Genomic DNA, 16,549 nt, shown 5'->3' on the forward strand with positions numbered 1-16,549 from the left:
GGGCGGGCAAACAAAGATCCGGACGCTTATTCTAGCCCGTGAATGTATTCCGGTCCTGGGCCACAACTCGTACATGGATCCTCGCCGTCTGACTCCCAAGATGCGCCCTTGAGAGGCAGCAGCACACGTCGACTCGACAGCATGTGGGGCCTGGATCGGTTCTCCGCCCATTCGACGCCCTCGGGCACACCTCCCCCGCGGCGCGATTCCTACTCCCCAGCTCCACGGCGGCCGTATCCATCAGGACCGGGGCCTTTGCCGCCTCGACCCGGGCTGAACCCTCGGTCGTCATCGCTCTCACTAGTATCGCCTGCTTCCTCGAGCACAAGCCTACCCGCATCCGCACGAATACCCAATGGCGCCGGGCGGAGGCGACCCACAGGGGGAGCCCCCCCAAACGTGCCAGATCCGCTGCACGTGCTGGAATCCATAATGGGAGGGCCGCCGCGGAAGCCGGTAAATCTGAAGGGAGAAGCTGCAATCGGCACTATACCAAACAAGCCAGAAGAGGTGGTAGTCGACATAGATTTCGGAGGGCTCAGCCTGCAGGACTTCGCGGCGGAAGCAGCACCTGAGATACGGCATTCTCACCCTGTACATACATATAGCTCGCAGTCAGTTGAAGAATGTATGTGTTCATTCCCAGCCTGAAGCCTCCTTGCTCATGGTGATTGCAGACGATAAGGAGAAAGATAGGTTTGAAGACCTGCACAAGTCTATAATAGCTTGCGATGAGGTCCTGAAGTCTGTCGAAACATATCTCACGAATTTCCAAACAGACCTCGCTGCCGTGTCCGCCGAAATTGAATCTCTCCAAGACCGGTCAATAGCCCTTAACACCAAGCTCGAAAACCGCAGAGTCGTCGAGAAGATCCTTGGGCCTGCAGTCGAGGACATCAGCATATCACCGGCTGTCGTCAAGAAGATAGCTGAGGGTCCAGTTGACGAAGGCTTCCTACGAGCTTTAGCAGATTTGGAGAAACGATCGAAGACTGCCGCCACCAAATCGAAAGACCAGCCCGATCTCAAGGCCGTCGCAGACATCAAGCCGCTCCTATCCGACCTCACCAATCGCGCCATCGAACGTATCCGCGACTATATCGTCGCACAGATAAAAGCTATCCGCTCACCGTCTATGAACGCCCAAATTATCCAGCAACAAGCCTTCCTCAAATACAGAGATCTCTACGCCTTCCTGGCAAAGCATCAGCCCGAGCTTGCTTCGCAAATATGTCAAGCGTACATTTACACGATGCGATGGTACTACCTCAATCACTTCACGCGCTACCGCACGTCCCTTGAAAAGATAAAATTACACGTCCTCGACAAATACGACGTCCTAGGCGAAGACCCCACTTCCAAACGCAGTGGTGCTCTCCTCGGTCAAGCAAGCCGCGGTGCCCCATCTTCATACGATGTCTTCACCCTCGGCCGTCGCCTCGACACCCTCCGCACACCCTCCGTCCACGCCCTTCCCGCCCACCTCGCCGAAGAAGAACAAGGGAAAAGCATACATCACCTCGAAACCCCCTTCCGCAGCTTCAACCTCGCCCTCATCGATAACGCCTCCTTCGAATACACCTTCCTCACTACCTACTTCTCGCCGTCGCAAAATTATCACGCTATCTCCCGCACCTTCTCCGCCATCTTCGAACCGACGTTCGCGCTAGGACAGGCGCTGACGAAGCAGCTTGTGGAGGGGAGCACGGATACCCTAGGCGTGCTGGTCTGTGTAAGGCTGAATCAGCATTTTGCTTTTGAGTTGCAGAGAAGGAAGGTACCTGCTATGGAAGGCTATGTTAACGCGACGAACATGCTGCTTTGGCCGCGGTTCCAGCAGATTCTGGACATGCATTGCGCGGGGTTGCAGAAGCTCACAAGTTCGCTGCCGAACCGGCCTTCAACCGGCGCTGCTCTGCTCTCGACTAATTCGCACTCAGCGAATTCGACGGCGCCGACGCCGCTTACACAGAAGTTTGCCAATCTGCTGCAAGGCATTCTTACTCTGTCTAGCGAGACCGGCGATGACGAGCCGGTGTCCATCTCTGTCGGCAGGTTAAGGTCGGAGTACGAAGCGTATCTCACGCGTTTGAGTAAGGGCGTCAGCGATGCAAGGAAGCGAGAGCGCTTTCTGTGTAATAACTACAGTCTTGTGTGTACGATATTGACGGATGTGGAAGGACGCCTGGGCGAAAACGTGCGCTCGCACTTTGAGAAGCTCAGGGATGCTTTTGATAAGTAGAACGGCTGGTTGGGGAGTTGGTTGGTGTTTTGGTGCATGTATAGCGAGCATGGCTAGTTAGAAGCTCACGCCGTGGTATCGACTTTACATTTGAGACTGTTACGCACTATGGACATGTTGAAACTGAGTATCCTACAAGTAACCAATATTCGAAAAAGAAAACCCACCCACTCATAAACGCCATACATTAAAACGCGAGTCCCACAGAGCCCATGGTGAACGCCTTTGCTTCTCAAACGCATTTGTCAGTCCTCTACGAACTGCCCAAAATACGCTTATACGCATCCTCCACCTCCCTCGCCACCTCCAGCAGCGTCACAATAACAATCTGATGCGTAACATTAGGCAGCCGATCTCTATGCAAGCCAATCCACTCAAGCGGCGGCGTCGCCTCGCCCATATCCCGTAGCTGGGGCGTCTCAATGACCGGCGGCTCCAGCGGCGTGTACTCGTACTTGCTTTGGGGGACGTTGACAACGGCTGTGATTTTCTCCTGGCCCTGAGCGCCTTCTTTGCTGGACTTCTCCAGAGATTCGGCAGCGGGTGTAGAGGCAGAGTCTGGCGAGGTAGTGCTGGAGGAGGGTTGTTGAGGCTGCGCAGAGGAGGTGATCTTGATATTGGACTCCGGCAACGGCTTTCCGAGACGGGATGCGAGGGTGCGCGAGTGGTTAGACCACATGTTGCGGATGTAGGATATGCGTGAATAATTCCACCCGACATCGACCTTCCCCTCAAACAAACTCTTGAACACATAATCAATATGATTACTCCGTGGCGCCTGCCACGTATGCATCGTTGCTACGACCTTTGGCACCCTCAAAATGGTCCCTCCTCTCGCGCTCCTTGCGCTCTCGACCACATCCTCGACCGTGAGATCGGAGACGGGTTTTGACTTCTTGGGCGAGGAGACCGAAGATAGAGCGACGGAAAGTTGGCCCAAAGTCATGCCGAGCGCGGAATGAATTTGCGAGTGCTCGAGCGCGACGGCGAAGCGCGCTTGCACGTCGGCCGCTTCGAGCATGAGGAGCTGCGTGTCGACGAAGGTGGAGGGGTAGACGCCGAGGTTGATGGAGCGCAGGGTGACAACGACGTCGGTGTGGAGGGATATGGGGGCTCTGAGCGAGTCGTCGTCGGCTTTCGGGGCGATCATGCTCTGGGAAGCGGAGCGACCCATGGGACCCGTGACGGACGACTTGCGGCGCAGGAACTTCTCGATGTCTCTAAGAGATTGCTTGTACGCTTGTTGGTTCTCTTGAATGAGACGCTCGATAGCTTGCCATAGGGCGAGACCTTGGGCGGCGCTGGTCGCTGTGCAGAAGACATGTACTTTATCACCATCGAGGATGGCGACGAGGCGGTCTCGCGATCCTTTGATCTGCTCGCGGACATTGTACATGAGGAAGTCGAAGTTGGCAATATCCGCGATAATGAAAGCTTGATAGTCGAAGCCAGCCTTGACGCGCAGGCTGCCGAAACCGACTGATGCCTGAACGAGAGGGGTTTGCCGAATGCCCAATCCTTGGGAGGGCCAACTAATGGAAGTGCGTACTCTAACGCCGGCAAGCTCAACAAAGCCACTTGTTCGTCCAGAACTGTCAATGGCGATTTTCTCGACGCCGATGCACAGGTTCTGCTCCCAGTCGATCCCTTTCTTGGAGGAAGCCCACATATTGTGAATGTGAAGGGATGTCTTTCCGATAGCTTGACCGAGATCGAGCTCGACTGATACATCGGCAATCGCTACATTAGCATTCCACGGGAATGCTGTCGCAGCAGTGACTTGCTGATACCGTTGCATGAGGTACTCCTGCGGCTCTTGGCTTGCATTTGCAGTCGGTGGCTTCGAAGGCTGACGAATCTCTGGGGGAATCCAGATCTCCCTGAACAGCAGAAAGTCTTGAAGCTGGCGAGCATTTACCTGGAGCCCCATGGGATTAATCTTGAGTATTGCCGAAATGCCACTTGTGCCGCTGAGGTGCTTGCTGTTCATCAATGAAAGGACGATTGAGTCGACATTGAACCCAAATGTAGACTCCCGGGAATAGACGTGTTGAACCGTTGCCTCGAGCCTCTCAAATGCAGCCGATGCCGCAAAGAAATGGCCATGCTCTTGGGACTTGACGCTATTGATTGTGATGTAGATGTCTTCGAGTTTGGCCATCGCCGCCACGCGAGCAATGGGTTGGCAGCTGAGACTGAACTCTTGCTTGCAGATCCTGAGCCCCAGGTTCAAGCGTGTCCGGCCTAGAATCATACTGGGGTCTGCGGTGATAAGATTGTCTTCCTCGAGCAGTTTCCCAGCGGGTTTCGATGGCGGCCCCGATGATCTCGCTGAAGCTGGAGAGTCCTCGTCTTTGTCTCGGACGACTTGCTTAACGCTCTCAGACATCTCGATTATGACGGGCACGACCGTGGGATACAGGATATTGTTTGAGCCGTTGATTCTCAGCTCTGCGTTGAGAGAAGGCTCTTGCCCTTCGTCTTGGTACTCAACTTTGAGCGCTACACCAGGCGCGCGTAGATCCATGCTACTCTTCGACCCTTCACCGACAAACTGGCTGTACCTCCCTTTCTGCTGGGAGCGACTCTCTTTGATGCCTGTACCTGGGATAAGTTCGCTGCCGTTGATATGCACCACAGCACCGGCGAAGGTCGCGTCCACGAGCAGTGAAGCTAGACGCTTGTTTCCGAAGGGGTTCTTTCGCTGAGCACCACTTGTGGTTGGCGTCATGTTCCAGTTTGCAGAAGCCGTATGAAATTTCCTGCCCGCTAGAGCGATTGATCGTTCGATAACGTTCGCTGGCAGGATAAAGCGAGAGTCGAGCTGAAGATGGAGAGACTTGCCGGCAGCATGGAAGGCTATTTTGCGTGTGTCCTTTGTGGCGCTGTAGGCGACATTGAAAACGACTTCGGGGAGCAGCGCTGAATTCCGCGAGCGTGTCTTCTTATCGGCCGATATTGGGACCATCTGCAGGTTCATGTCCTCGATCATCAAGCGTGCTGCATCGTCCTTCCTTGTTGAGAGGTCGATCCTCCTGAACAAAAGAACGAGATCTTCGGATTCTGTCCTGGGATAAGGGCCGACGGAAGTCCCGACAATCCAGCTGACTTGGATGTTGAGAAGTTCCAGAGAGTAAGTCGAAGTAAACAGTGCGCTAGAACTGACGCTCTCGATTTCGGTATTCGTCTCGCTCTTCACGCTCTGCTCCCGCTTGTGTGAGACTCTACTCTTCGTATGGCGAAGCCGTCTTAAATATTTCTTCTCCTTGGACAGGTCCAAATATTTGATCTTGTCTTGTAGATGGTTCATGACATCGACAACTGCAGACGCTGTGTCGGCGAAGATGTTAACCTCGAGGTCGCAGCTCATCACTCGATACAACCGACGAGTGGGCTCTGAATCCTTCTGCGTGGTCATTTGAAGCATAGCACCGAAAGTGAGGTTTCCGCAACGTCGAATAGAGTCTGCATCGGATAAGGTCATTTCGACGCTAATCTGATGCAAATGGATTACCGCTTCCGGAAGATCTAAGATTGTGTGTTTAGGGCCGATGTTAGTTGCCTTGAGCTGAATAGAAGATATCCGCACTGCGAGGTTCGCAGTAGCTGAATCCGGATGCTGTCCGGGAGCGCTGGCGAGAACATTGAGTCCGGAAAGGGTCATTTGGACACCAAAGATCAGATCTCTTGATGATTTAGTCGTCTGCGCTACTGGTGACTGAGCAGCGTTTGGGAAGATCTCTTCGATATGAGCCTTAAGGATTTCTACGTCGTCGCGGATGGCGTGAACAGTGGTCGAGATCTCCGGCTTATTGATGGTCGCAATCAAAGCCTGAACCTCGGATGCTTGAAGCTCAATAGTCTCGATGATACCGGCTGCTGATACTCTCGTTTCTTTGTCGTCATTCGTAACGGTCAATCTGCCATTGACCGGAGGCAATTGTAGCGAGCTAATGACGTTGGATCCCCCGAGGGAGTTGCTATATAATCTGTGCGTATGCGCCTCCAGATCATAATCCACCCGAAGAGTAACGTTCTGTCTCAGACTAGGGACCACGGAGATCCGACCAGAAGACCCAGCGATGGACCAGGTCAGCGATTGAAGTAGCGTTAACTCAATCAGATACGCGTCCATGAACAAAGCGAGCGAGATATTGGGTAATTGCATCCCCTTGGCGCCGGCATCGGACGCGGTATGCTTCCCCTCGGATGTTTGTTGTATCAGCGTTGTCTGCTCATGAAAGTATGCAACCTCATCCCGGAGTACCGAATCAGCGACCTCAACAAGACTAAGAATGTCTTCTTCGACGTAGAATTTGATCATACGGCTCGCGCCTGCGACTTTGATCTCGTCCGGAACTGCGCTATCGCCGCCATGCTTGTGGTGGGCAATGTAGAGACTGGGGAGGTCAAATTGTGATCTGAGCAGTGAACGTGGCCCGAAGAGTAATCGCATCACAGCCTGCTCTATATGAACGTGTACACTGACGGTTTCGCCCAGTCCTGAAGCTCGATCGTTTGCACTGACTACGGAGAGCCTGAAGCGTCGTCCTGTGGAAATGCTTTGCAGGTTGACTGTGTCCAATGATAGCTCAGCCTTGTCTGTCACGTAGACGACTTGAACGCTGTGATCCATGAGGTGCGATTTCTTCTCTGTGGGTGGACAGGCCTTCGAATTATGTTCCCTCGGTTTCTTCAGTTTGTCATTTTGGAACATTCGTAGCAAGATCTCAACAAGTTCGCAGATCTCCCAGTGAATGTGTACAGAGCTTTCTCTAGAGTTGACTTGGACAACCGTAGATTGTTTGGGAATGTCAGTTCCGACCAGCATGAGCCCAGTTGGCTCTGGAGGAGGAACAACAGCAAAGTTGATAGCGAGCATTCGAAGGCCGACTTCGCTCTGTTTGGCCCCGGGGTCGACGATGAGCTTCACGCCGGCTGAGCGAAAATCCACATAGAGTAGCGCGGGTGGAGATGCTTCTGGCTGTTCTGCCGCTGTTCCGAAGAGCATCCTCATAGCGAGGCTCTTCTTCACATGAGCTAAATCCCAAGCACGCCACTGATCCCACATTTTTATGATCTTCTCTTCTGCATCTTCTGGACACTCCACAGATTGCTGTGAGCAACGCCCATGCACCTCGGTTCTCTCAGCGTTCGGCAAGCTCTGCCAGATGTACCGAAATCGGGACATGATCTTCCAGGAGTCGTGGCTGCGCAGATGGTCTCTGACCGCGCGTAAAGCATAAGAACCCTTCGTCAAGAAAGCGGGATCTTGATACTGTTCTTGCACACTTGTGAGATGCCACGCTAGGTAACGCAAGCGACCTCGCTTTCTGTCTTTGATCCTTTCGAAGCCGGAACCCAGTTCCTCTCCGAGCAGAGTAGTTCGGTGTATCAGTGAGGCAAGGTACTCGATCTTCTTACTTGCAGTGGCGGTCTCGAACCCCCTAAAATTGATGTTGATCGACGTTTCCTTGCCCTTCAGCATCCAGACAAGGAAATCAGTGATCTCGGCCTGTATTGCAACATCATCGTTAGGGCCGCGCAGGTTCCTTTCGGTGACGGACACCCCGAGTGAGCCTAGAGTAGTATGCAAAGAGACTAGATCCTCGCCAGCTCGCTCTCCAGGGAACTTCTTGATCCGCGCCGCTACCTTGAGTTCGTTGAGAATGACATCGTATTGATCTTTACCACCATCAACGCCTGAATGCGCGCCAAATTCGTTCTGGAAGCGGATATGCGTGAAGGGAAGACGGATGCTGAATTCGATCGAGTTCCCTTTGCCTTCTTGACGCTTTCGGTGATCTAGGATTTTACTCATAACCCCAACTTGAAAATCGTCTAAGAGATCTTCTGGGTGACATGGTTGAAGGAGTTCGAGTAGGTTCGATACGCATCGAACAAACTCTGGCGTACAGTATACCCGTATTCCCGGCTCAGACCCTATGATAAGGCTAGTGTGTTCAAAGCTCTCATCGAGATGCTTGGAAGCCACATCGTTGAAAACAAAGATGTCGTCGTCGTCTTCCATAAAACCAGAAGGCAGACTCGGTAAGATCGGAACCTCGGATAGATCAGGCTCGAAACGATCCAACGGGAAGTATGGGGTGGCTAGTGCACTTGACAGTGCTGCGGAAGACAGTGGTAGGTTGCGTCCGCCCCGCTCTTCCTCGCTAAGCCTCTTATGGTATCGATCCGAGCTGTGCGCCCGGGGCGGTGAATTGCCAAGCAAAGTTCTGCTCCTGCTAGAATCCGCTGTGTGGCTGACTTTATGGCGACGGATGGAACGTATACTGCTGTTGATGGAACTACTTGAAGCAGATCGCAAACTAGCAGTGCGCAATGGCCGTCCCCGGCTGGAAGCTAGGTTAGAAGAATATCCTGACGAAGTTGACGAGCCTCTCTCATACTCTCCCGGTCGGATTAAGAAGATAGGACGAGGTATTTCGGGGTACTGCATGGCTGGCGGCCGGACATTTTCCGCGTTCCTCAGGGGCTGGTGGACAGGCGGCGGATAATCGATGAACATAAACTGCGTACGGTTGGTCCTTTGATCGTGTTCTTGCATGTGGGCCTGTTGCTTGTTACGCTCCTCGGTGAACCCCAGCTTTCGCTTAAACATATTGAGCGATAATGTGGTTTGCAAGAAAGCATGAGTCTGCACAACCTGCTTCTGTCCAGACCTAGTACGATGACGGGCAGCAGACCGCGCATCAACAGCACTCACGATCAAGTCCGGTATCCAAGCACTCAGGCGCTGAGAAAAACTGGTGCCGGCAAGATCATTGAAGTCTAGTGTTACTTGACCAGTGCTGACCAGTAGTACCTCTTGGGCGATGTGGAACCAGACGCGGACGTCCTGTGTCCTTAATCGGAGGAAAGTCGAGTCATGAATGACTAGGGGATCTGCAAGCTGGAGGGTATTTTCGTCATCGTCGAATGTGAAAGCAAATGCGCGAATAGCGCCAGCTGTTGTTGCTATGAAGTCCTCTGTGCACTCCCCAGAGACCCTTCCTACATCGAAGTCCCAGTTGCAGACATAGGTGGGTTCTGTGGGAGGAAGACCAAACAAGCGGTGACCGAATATGACGACGGATTCAATGAACACCTCCGTCCGGTCGCCGGAGTCATTCGGCAGACCTGGGGCAGTAACCGAAGTCCCCAGTGAGAGGCTGATCGGACTGAAGTTCGTCATTAGATCCATATAGTAGTTAGTGAACCTCAGGTCCGCGGAGGCGTAGGGTAGATCGGCCCGGAGGCACTTCTCCGCTGAATAAAGGTTGGCAGGGAGAAGAACGCTCGCGTGCTCGGCCGAAATGCACAGGATGACGTCGAGGTCATTTGAATCCTTCGTAGACTGGCCGTTCGGTTTCGTCGTATCGGTTGCAAGACTCTGGCTGGGGAGACCTTGGAACTCTTCCAGAGTTTTGAAGTGCATATCTTCACCGAAGTAGTTGTCTTTTATCTTCATGAAGTGATGCACAAGCCACCCATAAAGTTCAAGATAGACTCTGTCGCCTTGTATGTCCATATACAGCCTGTCGGTGTTCATGGTGGACGTTTCGGTCATGTACGTATGGCTGCCTACCAGAGTCAAGCCACCCAATTGTGCCATATTCTTGAATCGCACGAAGGTGTTTAGAGTGTTCCTTGGGGGCATGCAAACTTCGAGACCCATCTCCTGCCCACGTACATCGAACTTGATTTCATTTTGCAAAGGTCTGAATCTGTCCAAAGGTATTGTCACATCTCCATGCAACCGTTGACCATAAAGGATGATGAAATTGTTGTCATCGAATTCGGACGGATTATTGACAATGTTGGAGTCGTTCGTGTTGAGATACAGCTTGAAGTCGAGGAAATCAATGTTCAGGAGGTACTGAAAAGGGACGAACGTGAAGTAGTTTGGGGGCGGTCCTGAACCCCAGTCTGCCACGAGGTCTGTCAAAAGAAACAGATGGTCTCTCAATAGGAACAGCTCAAGGTCCCGACACGAGATATTGAACATCCATTTCCTCAGACTGTTCCAGCGTACGGGGTTGGACAGATCGCAGTCTAGTGTGACAGCACCGGAACGCCAGAGCAAGCCGTGGTTGACGCTAGAAGATATCTCGGTTCTGACAATGTCGACGCTGAGCCGATTTTGGAAACCCTTTTTCGAGGCGACCATGTCCATGATGTAATTGACCGAAGAGTTACCGGCGACCTTAACGTCGATCCAGGCGAAGGGGCGAACGTTTTGGCCAGAAGCCGAAGCATCCCGGTGCTTTGCTCTCATCGTTCTTCTCCGTGCTTTCGTCTTGCCTTTGGCTCCATCGGCGGATTGCTTGTCATGGCCAGCCAACGTATGAGCCTTTCCTTTCCACCTCCAATCTTTCGAAGGCTCTCGAACTGGTATGCGAAGGATAGTGTCATCTTCGATTCCCAGATAAAGCTTGAAGAACGAAAGTACTCGAAGTTCGCCAGCCTTCAGAGGAGAGGTCGGGACAGCATCGACGTGCGCCCCTGGAAAAAAGATGGATTGGAATACAGCTCGATGGCGGTCGGCCCAGGGTCCATAGTTGATTGTGCCTCCGTACACCTGAATGTCCATGCCGTACTCTGGTGGAGCGCTTCCGTTGATGTCTCCTGGGCGTGCGGGGTCCATGTGCATGCTGTTTTCGATGTCGCTCGGGACTGGGCCTGGTACGTCCCAATAGAAGGCCACGTTGATACAGGGACAATCCGCAATCAAAGACGTTTTGGCGTACTCGACTCCATCCCACTCGCCATGACCATCGGCGTGGCTCTCATCCAAATACCGAGTAAGACCCTTCCAGCGCTCTTGACCCGGAATGTTCCACTGAGGGGAAAAAGTTTTGCTATTTTTACCGTTGCTCGCGTTGGGGTGGGTGTGTATCGAATCTGTAGATTTGGAGAACAGAGCTGAAAAGCGCGGAAGATGGATTTTCGTAGGTCTGCGTTTCACTGGCTGTGTGTGCTTTTCATCGCTCCTGTGGTCTTCCATGTCTTGCTCAGTCTCCTCCTGCTTCAAGCGCGCCGCGGTGTCGAGCTGAGTTGCCTTGAAGTCATGATTGGGCTTCATATGCACAACAGGATGCGTGAACTGGAACTTGAATACTTGCTGGTACACATCCAGAGGTCCGCATGGCGATGCATCGAATTCGCCAGTGGCCCTTTCAAAGTGCGCAGTTATGACGGACAGCGTGTGTTCGTTGCCGACCACGATAGCACCTTTATTGCAGTCAACATAAATGGGGAGCAGCCGAAGGAAGGCTGGCAAGCCATCCTTTTTAGCATTTGTCGTGCCGGAGCGGTCCGTCTCCGCTCTCGCGACACCAGCGTCATTTTCGGCAGGAGCTTTCTTCAGCTTATTGTGACGGCCTTGGTCATCGCGGAGGTCTGCGGAGCCCCTGACTGAGCCATTAGTGCTTGGCTGGGTGTCCGTCTTCTCAAGCCGGGCGCTTTCTTCTCCTGTGGCGCCGTTTGCTTTACGCTGGATGGCATCGATGATGGCATCGTATGCCGGGCTGCGATTGTACATAAAGGCCTCAACGCCGGAGATTTTGACGGAAATACGACATGGGTGTTTCTTCGGCGTCTGCTTCCCTCCTTTTTCGGCTCTATCCACTGTCCTACTTCGGCTGCGATTCCGACTGCCGGGGCTGCTTGGAGTCTGGCTGCCGTCCCGAGCGTCTGGGGAACGCTTCTCAACATAGACCTCGGCGTCCCTCACCCGGCGCAGCCAGTAGTTCCAGGTGATGTAGCCACCATGTATTAGAATCGTCTCATTATGGCCATGGTATCGGATGTCCTTGAAGAAGATGCGGCCTCCCAGAAGAGAGATTTGCAAAGCCTGGATATCAATGTAGGCATGGTATGCGCGCCAGGTGTACGCTCGAATGCCGTAGGAGACCAGAGTCGCGAAGAGGCGGTTGGAGTAGAAGAGGAAGAACACGGTCCTTTCCTTGTCAGCGAAGACGCGAGAGCAGTGGAGGATAGACGTACAGAATGCCGCAGATCAAAAGCTCAACCAGGAACACCCTGCAAAGGTAAGGGTTAGTCTACGCGATTGCTATTGCGGTTTGTTGCGTACCAATTGAAGCCATTGTGCGGATTCAAGGGCTCCGACACGATTGAGGTGGCCATGGTGGCAGCGCGGAGGTCGAGGGCGGGCGCAGATCATGGTGGTCCAGAAGGGAAGGGCCGCATTTGGAGGAGCGGGGGGCGCAGTACACGCCGCGAATGCGAATTTCAGCAGTGTTCGCGCCTGGCGGTGAGGCGAGGGGGCGGCCCAAGAATTTGGCGGTTGGGATGAAAGGAAGCTCGACGTCTGGGGTGCAGGCGTTCGTATCCACGAGACCCATGCCGCTAATGACGCGTGTGGGCCCAAGCTCCGCGATCCATCCACCTCGACCGCGGGCAAACCTGCACAAGACCACAAAGGCTGGTGCCTGTGAACCCTCCATCACCATGGCCGCCGTCCACTGCTAGCCCTGCCGTCACTCCAGGGCTTCCATCGCTCTCTCTCGCTCTGCGTCGAGCACGCCCCCTTCTCTTTCCTTCTCCCGCGCTGCCCTCCAGCATGCCAGCAGGCAGCCTCTATACGCCGCAGGCGTCCTCCGACCCCGACCCCCGCGGCACCGGCGACCGCTTTGCTCGCGCCGTCATTGTCGTTGCTGGCGTAGCTGCGCTCGTTGCGAGTGTCATCACAGTCGTGTTAGTTTTCCTGCCCTGAATCTCTGAATGTCCCGCTGACGTATGGCGACAGCTCCGTTTGGTTACAATCGTAAGCAACGCCTCTTCGGATACGCAGCCGAGACATTGATGTCCTGCTAGGAAAAACTACCGGAAGCCGCTGCTGCAGCGATATGTGATCCGGATACTGCTCATGTGCGTCGAGAATAGACGAGCCTAAGGGCATAGCTCACATCGGCATAGGGTCCCGATATACTCGGCGTCATCGTGGGCAAGCCTGGTGTCACTGAAGGCAGCTTTCTGGATAGGCCCCTTTCGGGACGTCTATGAGGCGAGCACCTCCCCAAACAATGGTTGCGGCTGTGGCTAACGCCAGCCAGGCCTTTACCATCTATACCTTCTTCCAGCTGCTGATTAACTTCATCGGGGGCGAACGAGCTCTCATCATACTCATGACAGGCCGCCCTCCAGTCTCCCACCTCTGGCCACTCAATCTGTTCCTGCCCAAGGTGGACATCTCCGATCCTCACACCTTCCTCGCCATCAAACGCGGCATTCTGCAGTACACGTGGGTGAAGCCCATACTTTCGATAGCTGCTATCGCCATGAAAGCAACCGGCATATACAAAGAAGGTTACATTGGCGTCACTTCGGGCTATTTCTGGAGCGGGCTGATCTACAACGTCAGCATCACCGTCAGTCTGTATGCGCTCGCTATGTTCTGGGTGTGCATGCTGCAGGATCTGAAACCATTTCGGCCAATGCCCAAGTTCCTGTGCATTAAAGGGATCATCTTCGCCTCATACTGGCAGGGCTTCTTCCTGTCGATTCTCGTTTGGCTGGGCGCCATTCCGGACACCGTCCCGGGCTACTCTGCTGACAACCTTGCTGCGGCCATTCAGGATGCGCTCATATGCTTCGAGATGCCCTTCTTCTCACTCGCACACTGGTACGCTTTCTCGTGGCACGACTATGCCGACGACACTATTTCTGCTGCGCGCATGCCAGTCAAATACGCTTTACGCGACGCATTTGGACCCAGGGATCTGATCGAAGACACCAAGGACACCTTTGGCGGGAAGCATTACGAGTACCGGTACTTTGATGCAAACGACAATGTACTAGCGCATGAGGAATCCTCGTCTAGGACTGCACGAATGAGAGAGGGCATGCGGTACGAAAGAGGGGGCAAAGGCAAATACTGGATACCGCAGCCTGGCCAGTCTGAGCACGAACCTCTCCTGTCCAAGGTTGCTTCAAGCCGAGCGAGGACTATGAGTCCTGGAGCGCACCGCGCGCTTGAATATGCTAGATACGGCGGCGTTGATGGTGACGAGGACCCCACGTTGAACCCCGAGGATGAGCGACTGTTTGAGAACGCGCGGGCTTTAGAGTTCGGTGATTGGAATGTGAGTATCGAATGTTTCAATGCCGCCTGCTTAGCTGACCCTGTCACAGTACCCCGTCATCGAGGCGCACAGAGCGACGCGTGAGAGCCGTTTGTACAATAGTCCTAACATTCTCACTGCATCAACGAATCGAAATCTCCTACAGCCCACCAAAGAGAACAAGCAGCGGCGGAAGAGCAAGATCAAAGAGATTCAGGGGTCTGCCGACAAGGGCAAACACCGGAGCGATTCAAGCAGCGGAGAGCCGTCCAGTTCGAAGTCACGGGTTCCGATAATAGGCAACCTTTTGCGGCACGAGTCATCATCGTCCAGCTCGGGAAAATCCGACAGCAGCCAGCTAGTGGATCTGGTCGTGGAGGATACCGAGGCGGAGGACGTCGAACGTGTCAGAGCACGGAAGGAGGGCGGTCCGGGATGGAACGAAGTTGCTCCCAAACACTTCGTGTAAGTATCCCAACCAGCTCCTTTTAGGAACCTTATCTAATACGTCGCAGCCACGCGTATCCGCAGGAGGGACAGGAAGAGGAGGTACGAGAGGGCTTCGATCCAGACAACCCTCAGCCACATGACCCCGAAGATGTGCACAATCTTGACTATCCGTTTACGGTGGAAGGGGGCGAAGAGGACGAGAACGAAGACCGTGCCCCACCAGTCTCCGAGGAAGCACAGCAGTGGGAGACGCGTGATCATTCCAACGATAATGACGAGAATGACCGCACTAGTCCCCAATACAGCAGCTTCCGAGAAGAACACAACGCGTGGAACGAAAGATGAAGGCAGGATGCGCGATGACGGGAGCCGCATCCTTAAATCCGCATAAACACAGCCTCGTGGCATGGAAACGCGGCGTGGTCTCTCTCGGAGGGTTGGAGACGCTTGTTCGTCTATCTAAGATGAAACGCCCGATCAGCGACTGTGCAGTGTGCATGGTCCGTGTGGGTTGATCACTTTTCGCAATCATGTTCTATACCCTCTTGGCGTATATCCCTTTCAGCTGTTGATATTCTCCTCCGGCTTAATGAGCATATATGAGGTGTCTGGTAGATTAGCAATCGGATTGCATGATATGCCTCGTCCTTTTGGGGGGCATTGCGCTGGAAGTGACAGCTGTCAGACCGTTCATAGGCGTACGTGGTTCTAGGCTATCTGCACGCACCCATCGCTTCAAAGTTGAACCACAACTCTGGCGGACTCTTTTCTCCTTCGAGAAACGTGTCCAGCCTTGGCCCGACGCCGCGCAGCCGGCAGCAGTTGTGGAGATTTAAGAATGCTTTGCTGGCACCAGCAAACTGATGTTTGGGGGAGCGTTGGGATCTTGAAACGGTCACATTTCGAAGATGATTGGACGCAATGTATCTGGCGGTACCTGGCGGCTCGTTTCAGGTGCTGCGGGACATACCAATGACGCCTCGTGCCTGGGAGGTTTTTGTGAAATGCGGGAGCGCTAGCGGAGGCGGGAAATGTTTGGAGGGTGATTGGACGAGGTTTTTTGAGATACTGAGCGAAAAGAAAGTCGGTTCTGTGGGTTGGGTTTTGTTTCCCGAACGGGACCGGACGGCGAAGACTCGAGCGTGCCGTGCGCGTCGCGTCGCATCGCATCGCATCGGCGCAGCAAAGCATCCAGCGTCTCTGTACAATAGTACCTCGCAGACCCCAGAATACACTCCATCGCGCATCGCGTTCCAAATGAACAGATCGACCGTTTCAACCCTCATCCTCCAAACCAAACGCCGCCCTCGTCGCAGCTAAATATACCCCCCTCACGCGACACAACCCGTTCATCACCCTTCGCGCCCTGCCCACCGCGCGACGAACTCCGATCCCCCCAAAACAAAATCCTGCCACTCAGCACACACGTCGTCCGCCATGCGGGCTGTCAGTTTCGAGCTGTAGCCGCTATTGCCTGGTGGTTGGACAGCGCAGATGCATTGCAGCGGGCGCTTATAGCTGCGCGTGGCCAATCAGGGGCCGGGGACCCCTCCTCGGACTGCGCGGTCCGAGGGTTTTTACTTCTGACGGCACTGGCGAGAGCGAGTGGGTGCGCTTTTATTGGGCGCTTGCGAGAGGGGTGTGCGGACGGTTGATGGGATTGGGGTTATATTATCATGGCGTGGGCTTGCTGTTCCTGTCTGCGTGTTGAGGTGTCTGCTGCGTTGCTGCTGGCCGGACCTGCGGGCAAGAAAAGTCATCCATCCATTCA

General features: G+C 54.0%; 4 protein-coding genes across 4 annotated transcripts; 2 read left to right on the forward strand and 2 right to left on the reverse strand.

The window, feature by feature from the left end:
- Positions 1-66: 66 nt before the first annotated feature.
- On the forward strand, positions 67-2,394 carry BU26DRAFT_462326 (Sac2 family protein). The gene is made up of 2 exons (XM_033825086.1): positions 67-628; positions 678-2,394. The coding sequence occupies exons 1-2, from the start codon at positions 142-144 to the stop codon at positions 2,240-2,242; spliced, it is 2,052 nt and encodes a 683-aa protein (XP_033680491.1). The 5' UTR covers positions 67-141; the 3' UTR covers positions 2,243-2,394.
- Positions 2,292-12,549, reverse strand: BU26DRAFT_607724 (uncharacterized protein). The gene is made up of 3 exons (XM_033835784.1): positions 12,339-12,549; positions 12,251-12,286; positions 2,292-12,204 (listed from the first exon to the last, which is right to left on the reverse strand). The coding sequence occupies exons 1-3, from the start codon at positions 12,389-12,391 to the stop codon at positions 2,496-2,498; spliced, it is 9,798 nt and encodes a 3,265-aa protein (XP_033680492.1). The 5' UTR covers positions 12,392-12,549; the 3' UTR covers positions 2,292-2,495.
- A 112-nt stretch (positions 12,550-12,661) lies between these two features.
- Positions 12,662-15,445, forward strand: BU26DRAFT_521920 (DUF300-domain-containing protein). The gene is made up of 7 exons (XM_033829658.1): positions 12,662-12,961; positions 13,014-13,031; positions 13,082-13,135; positions 13,184-13,271; positions 13,321-14,349; positions 14,399-14,793; positions 14,844-15,445. Exons 1-7 carry the CDS (start codon positions 12,828-12,830, stop codon positions 15,121-15,123), a joined length of 1,998 nt encoding a protein of 665 aa, XP_033680493.1. The 5' UTR covers positions 12,662-12,827; the 3' UTR covers positions 15,124-15,445.
- BU26DRAFT_69815 (uncharacterized protein) lies at positions 15,319-16,162 on the reverse strand. The gene is made up of 2 exons (XM_033836229.1): positions 15,506-16,162; positions 15,319-15,443 (listed from the first exon to the last, which is right to left on the reverse strand). The coding sequence occupies exon 1, from the start codon at positions 15,967-15,969 to the stop codon at positions 15,514-15,516; it is 456 nt and encodes a 151-aa protein (XP_033680494.1). The 5' UTR covers positions 15,970-16,162; the 3' UTR covers positions 15,319-15,443; positions 15,506-15,513.
- Between the last annotated feature and the right edge of the window lie 387 nt (positions 16,163-16,549).

Source organism: Trematosphaeria pertusa, assembly GCF_010094035.1.
Source record: "Trematosphaeria pertusa strain CBS 122368 unplaced genomic scaffold BU26scaffold_12, whole genome shotgun sequence".
Taxonomy (NCBI): Eukaryota; Fungi; Ascomycota; class Dothideomycetes; order Pleosporales; family Trematosphaeriaceae; genus Trematosphaeria; species Trematosphaeria pertusa.

Excerpts from the sequence above, each read along its gene's own strand:
- BU26DRAFT_462326 (XM_033825086.1), top strand. The coding sequence starts at position 142 with ATGTGGGGCCTGGATCGGTTCTCCGCCCATTCGACGCCCTCGGGCACA. Across the intron at positions 629-677 it reads CTCGCAGTCAGTTGAAGAAT|ACGATAAGGAGAAAGATAGG; the intron begins GTATGTGTTCAT and ends TGGTGATTGCAG.
- BU26DRAFT_607724 (XM_033835784.1), bottom strand. The coding sequence starts at position 12,391 with ATGGCCACCTCAATCGTGTCGGAGCCCTTGAATCCGCACAATGGCTTC. Across the intron at positions 12,287-12,338 it reads CCGCACAATGGCTTCAATTG|GGTGTTCCTGGTTGAGCTTT; the intron begins GTACGCAACAAA and ends TTACCTTTGCAG. Across the intron at positions 12,205-12,250 it reads CTTTTGATCTGCGGCATTCT|GACCGTGTTCTTCCTCTTCT; the intron begins GTACGTCTATCC and ends TGACAAGGAAAG.
- BU26DRAFT_521920 (XM_033829658.1), top strand. The coding sequence starts at position 12,828 with ATGCCAGCAGGCAGCCTCTATACGCCGCAGGCGTCCTCCGACCCCGAC. Across the intron at positions 13,272-13,320 it reads CCTTTCGGGACGTCTATGAG|GCCTTTACCATCTATACCTT; the intron begins GCGAGCACCTCC and ends AACGCCAGCCAG. Across the intron at positions 14,350-14,398 it reads TAGAGTTCGGTGATTGGAAT|TACCCCGTCATCGAGGCGCA; the intron begins GTGAGTATCGAA and ends ACCCTGTCACAG.
- BU26DRAFT_69815 (XM_033836229.1), bottom strand. The coding sequence starts at position 15,969 with ATGCTTTGCTGCGCCGATGCGATGCGATGCGACGCGACGCGCACGGCA.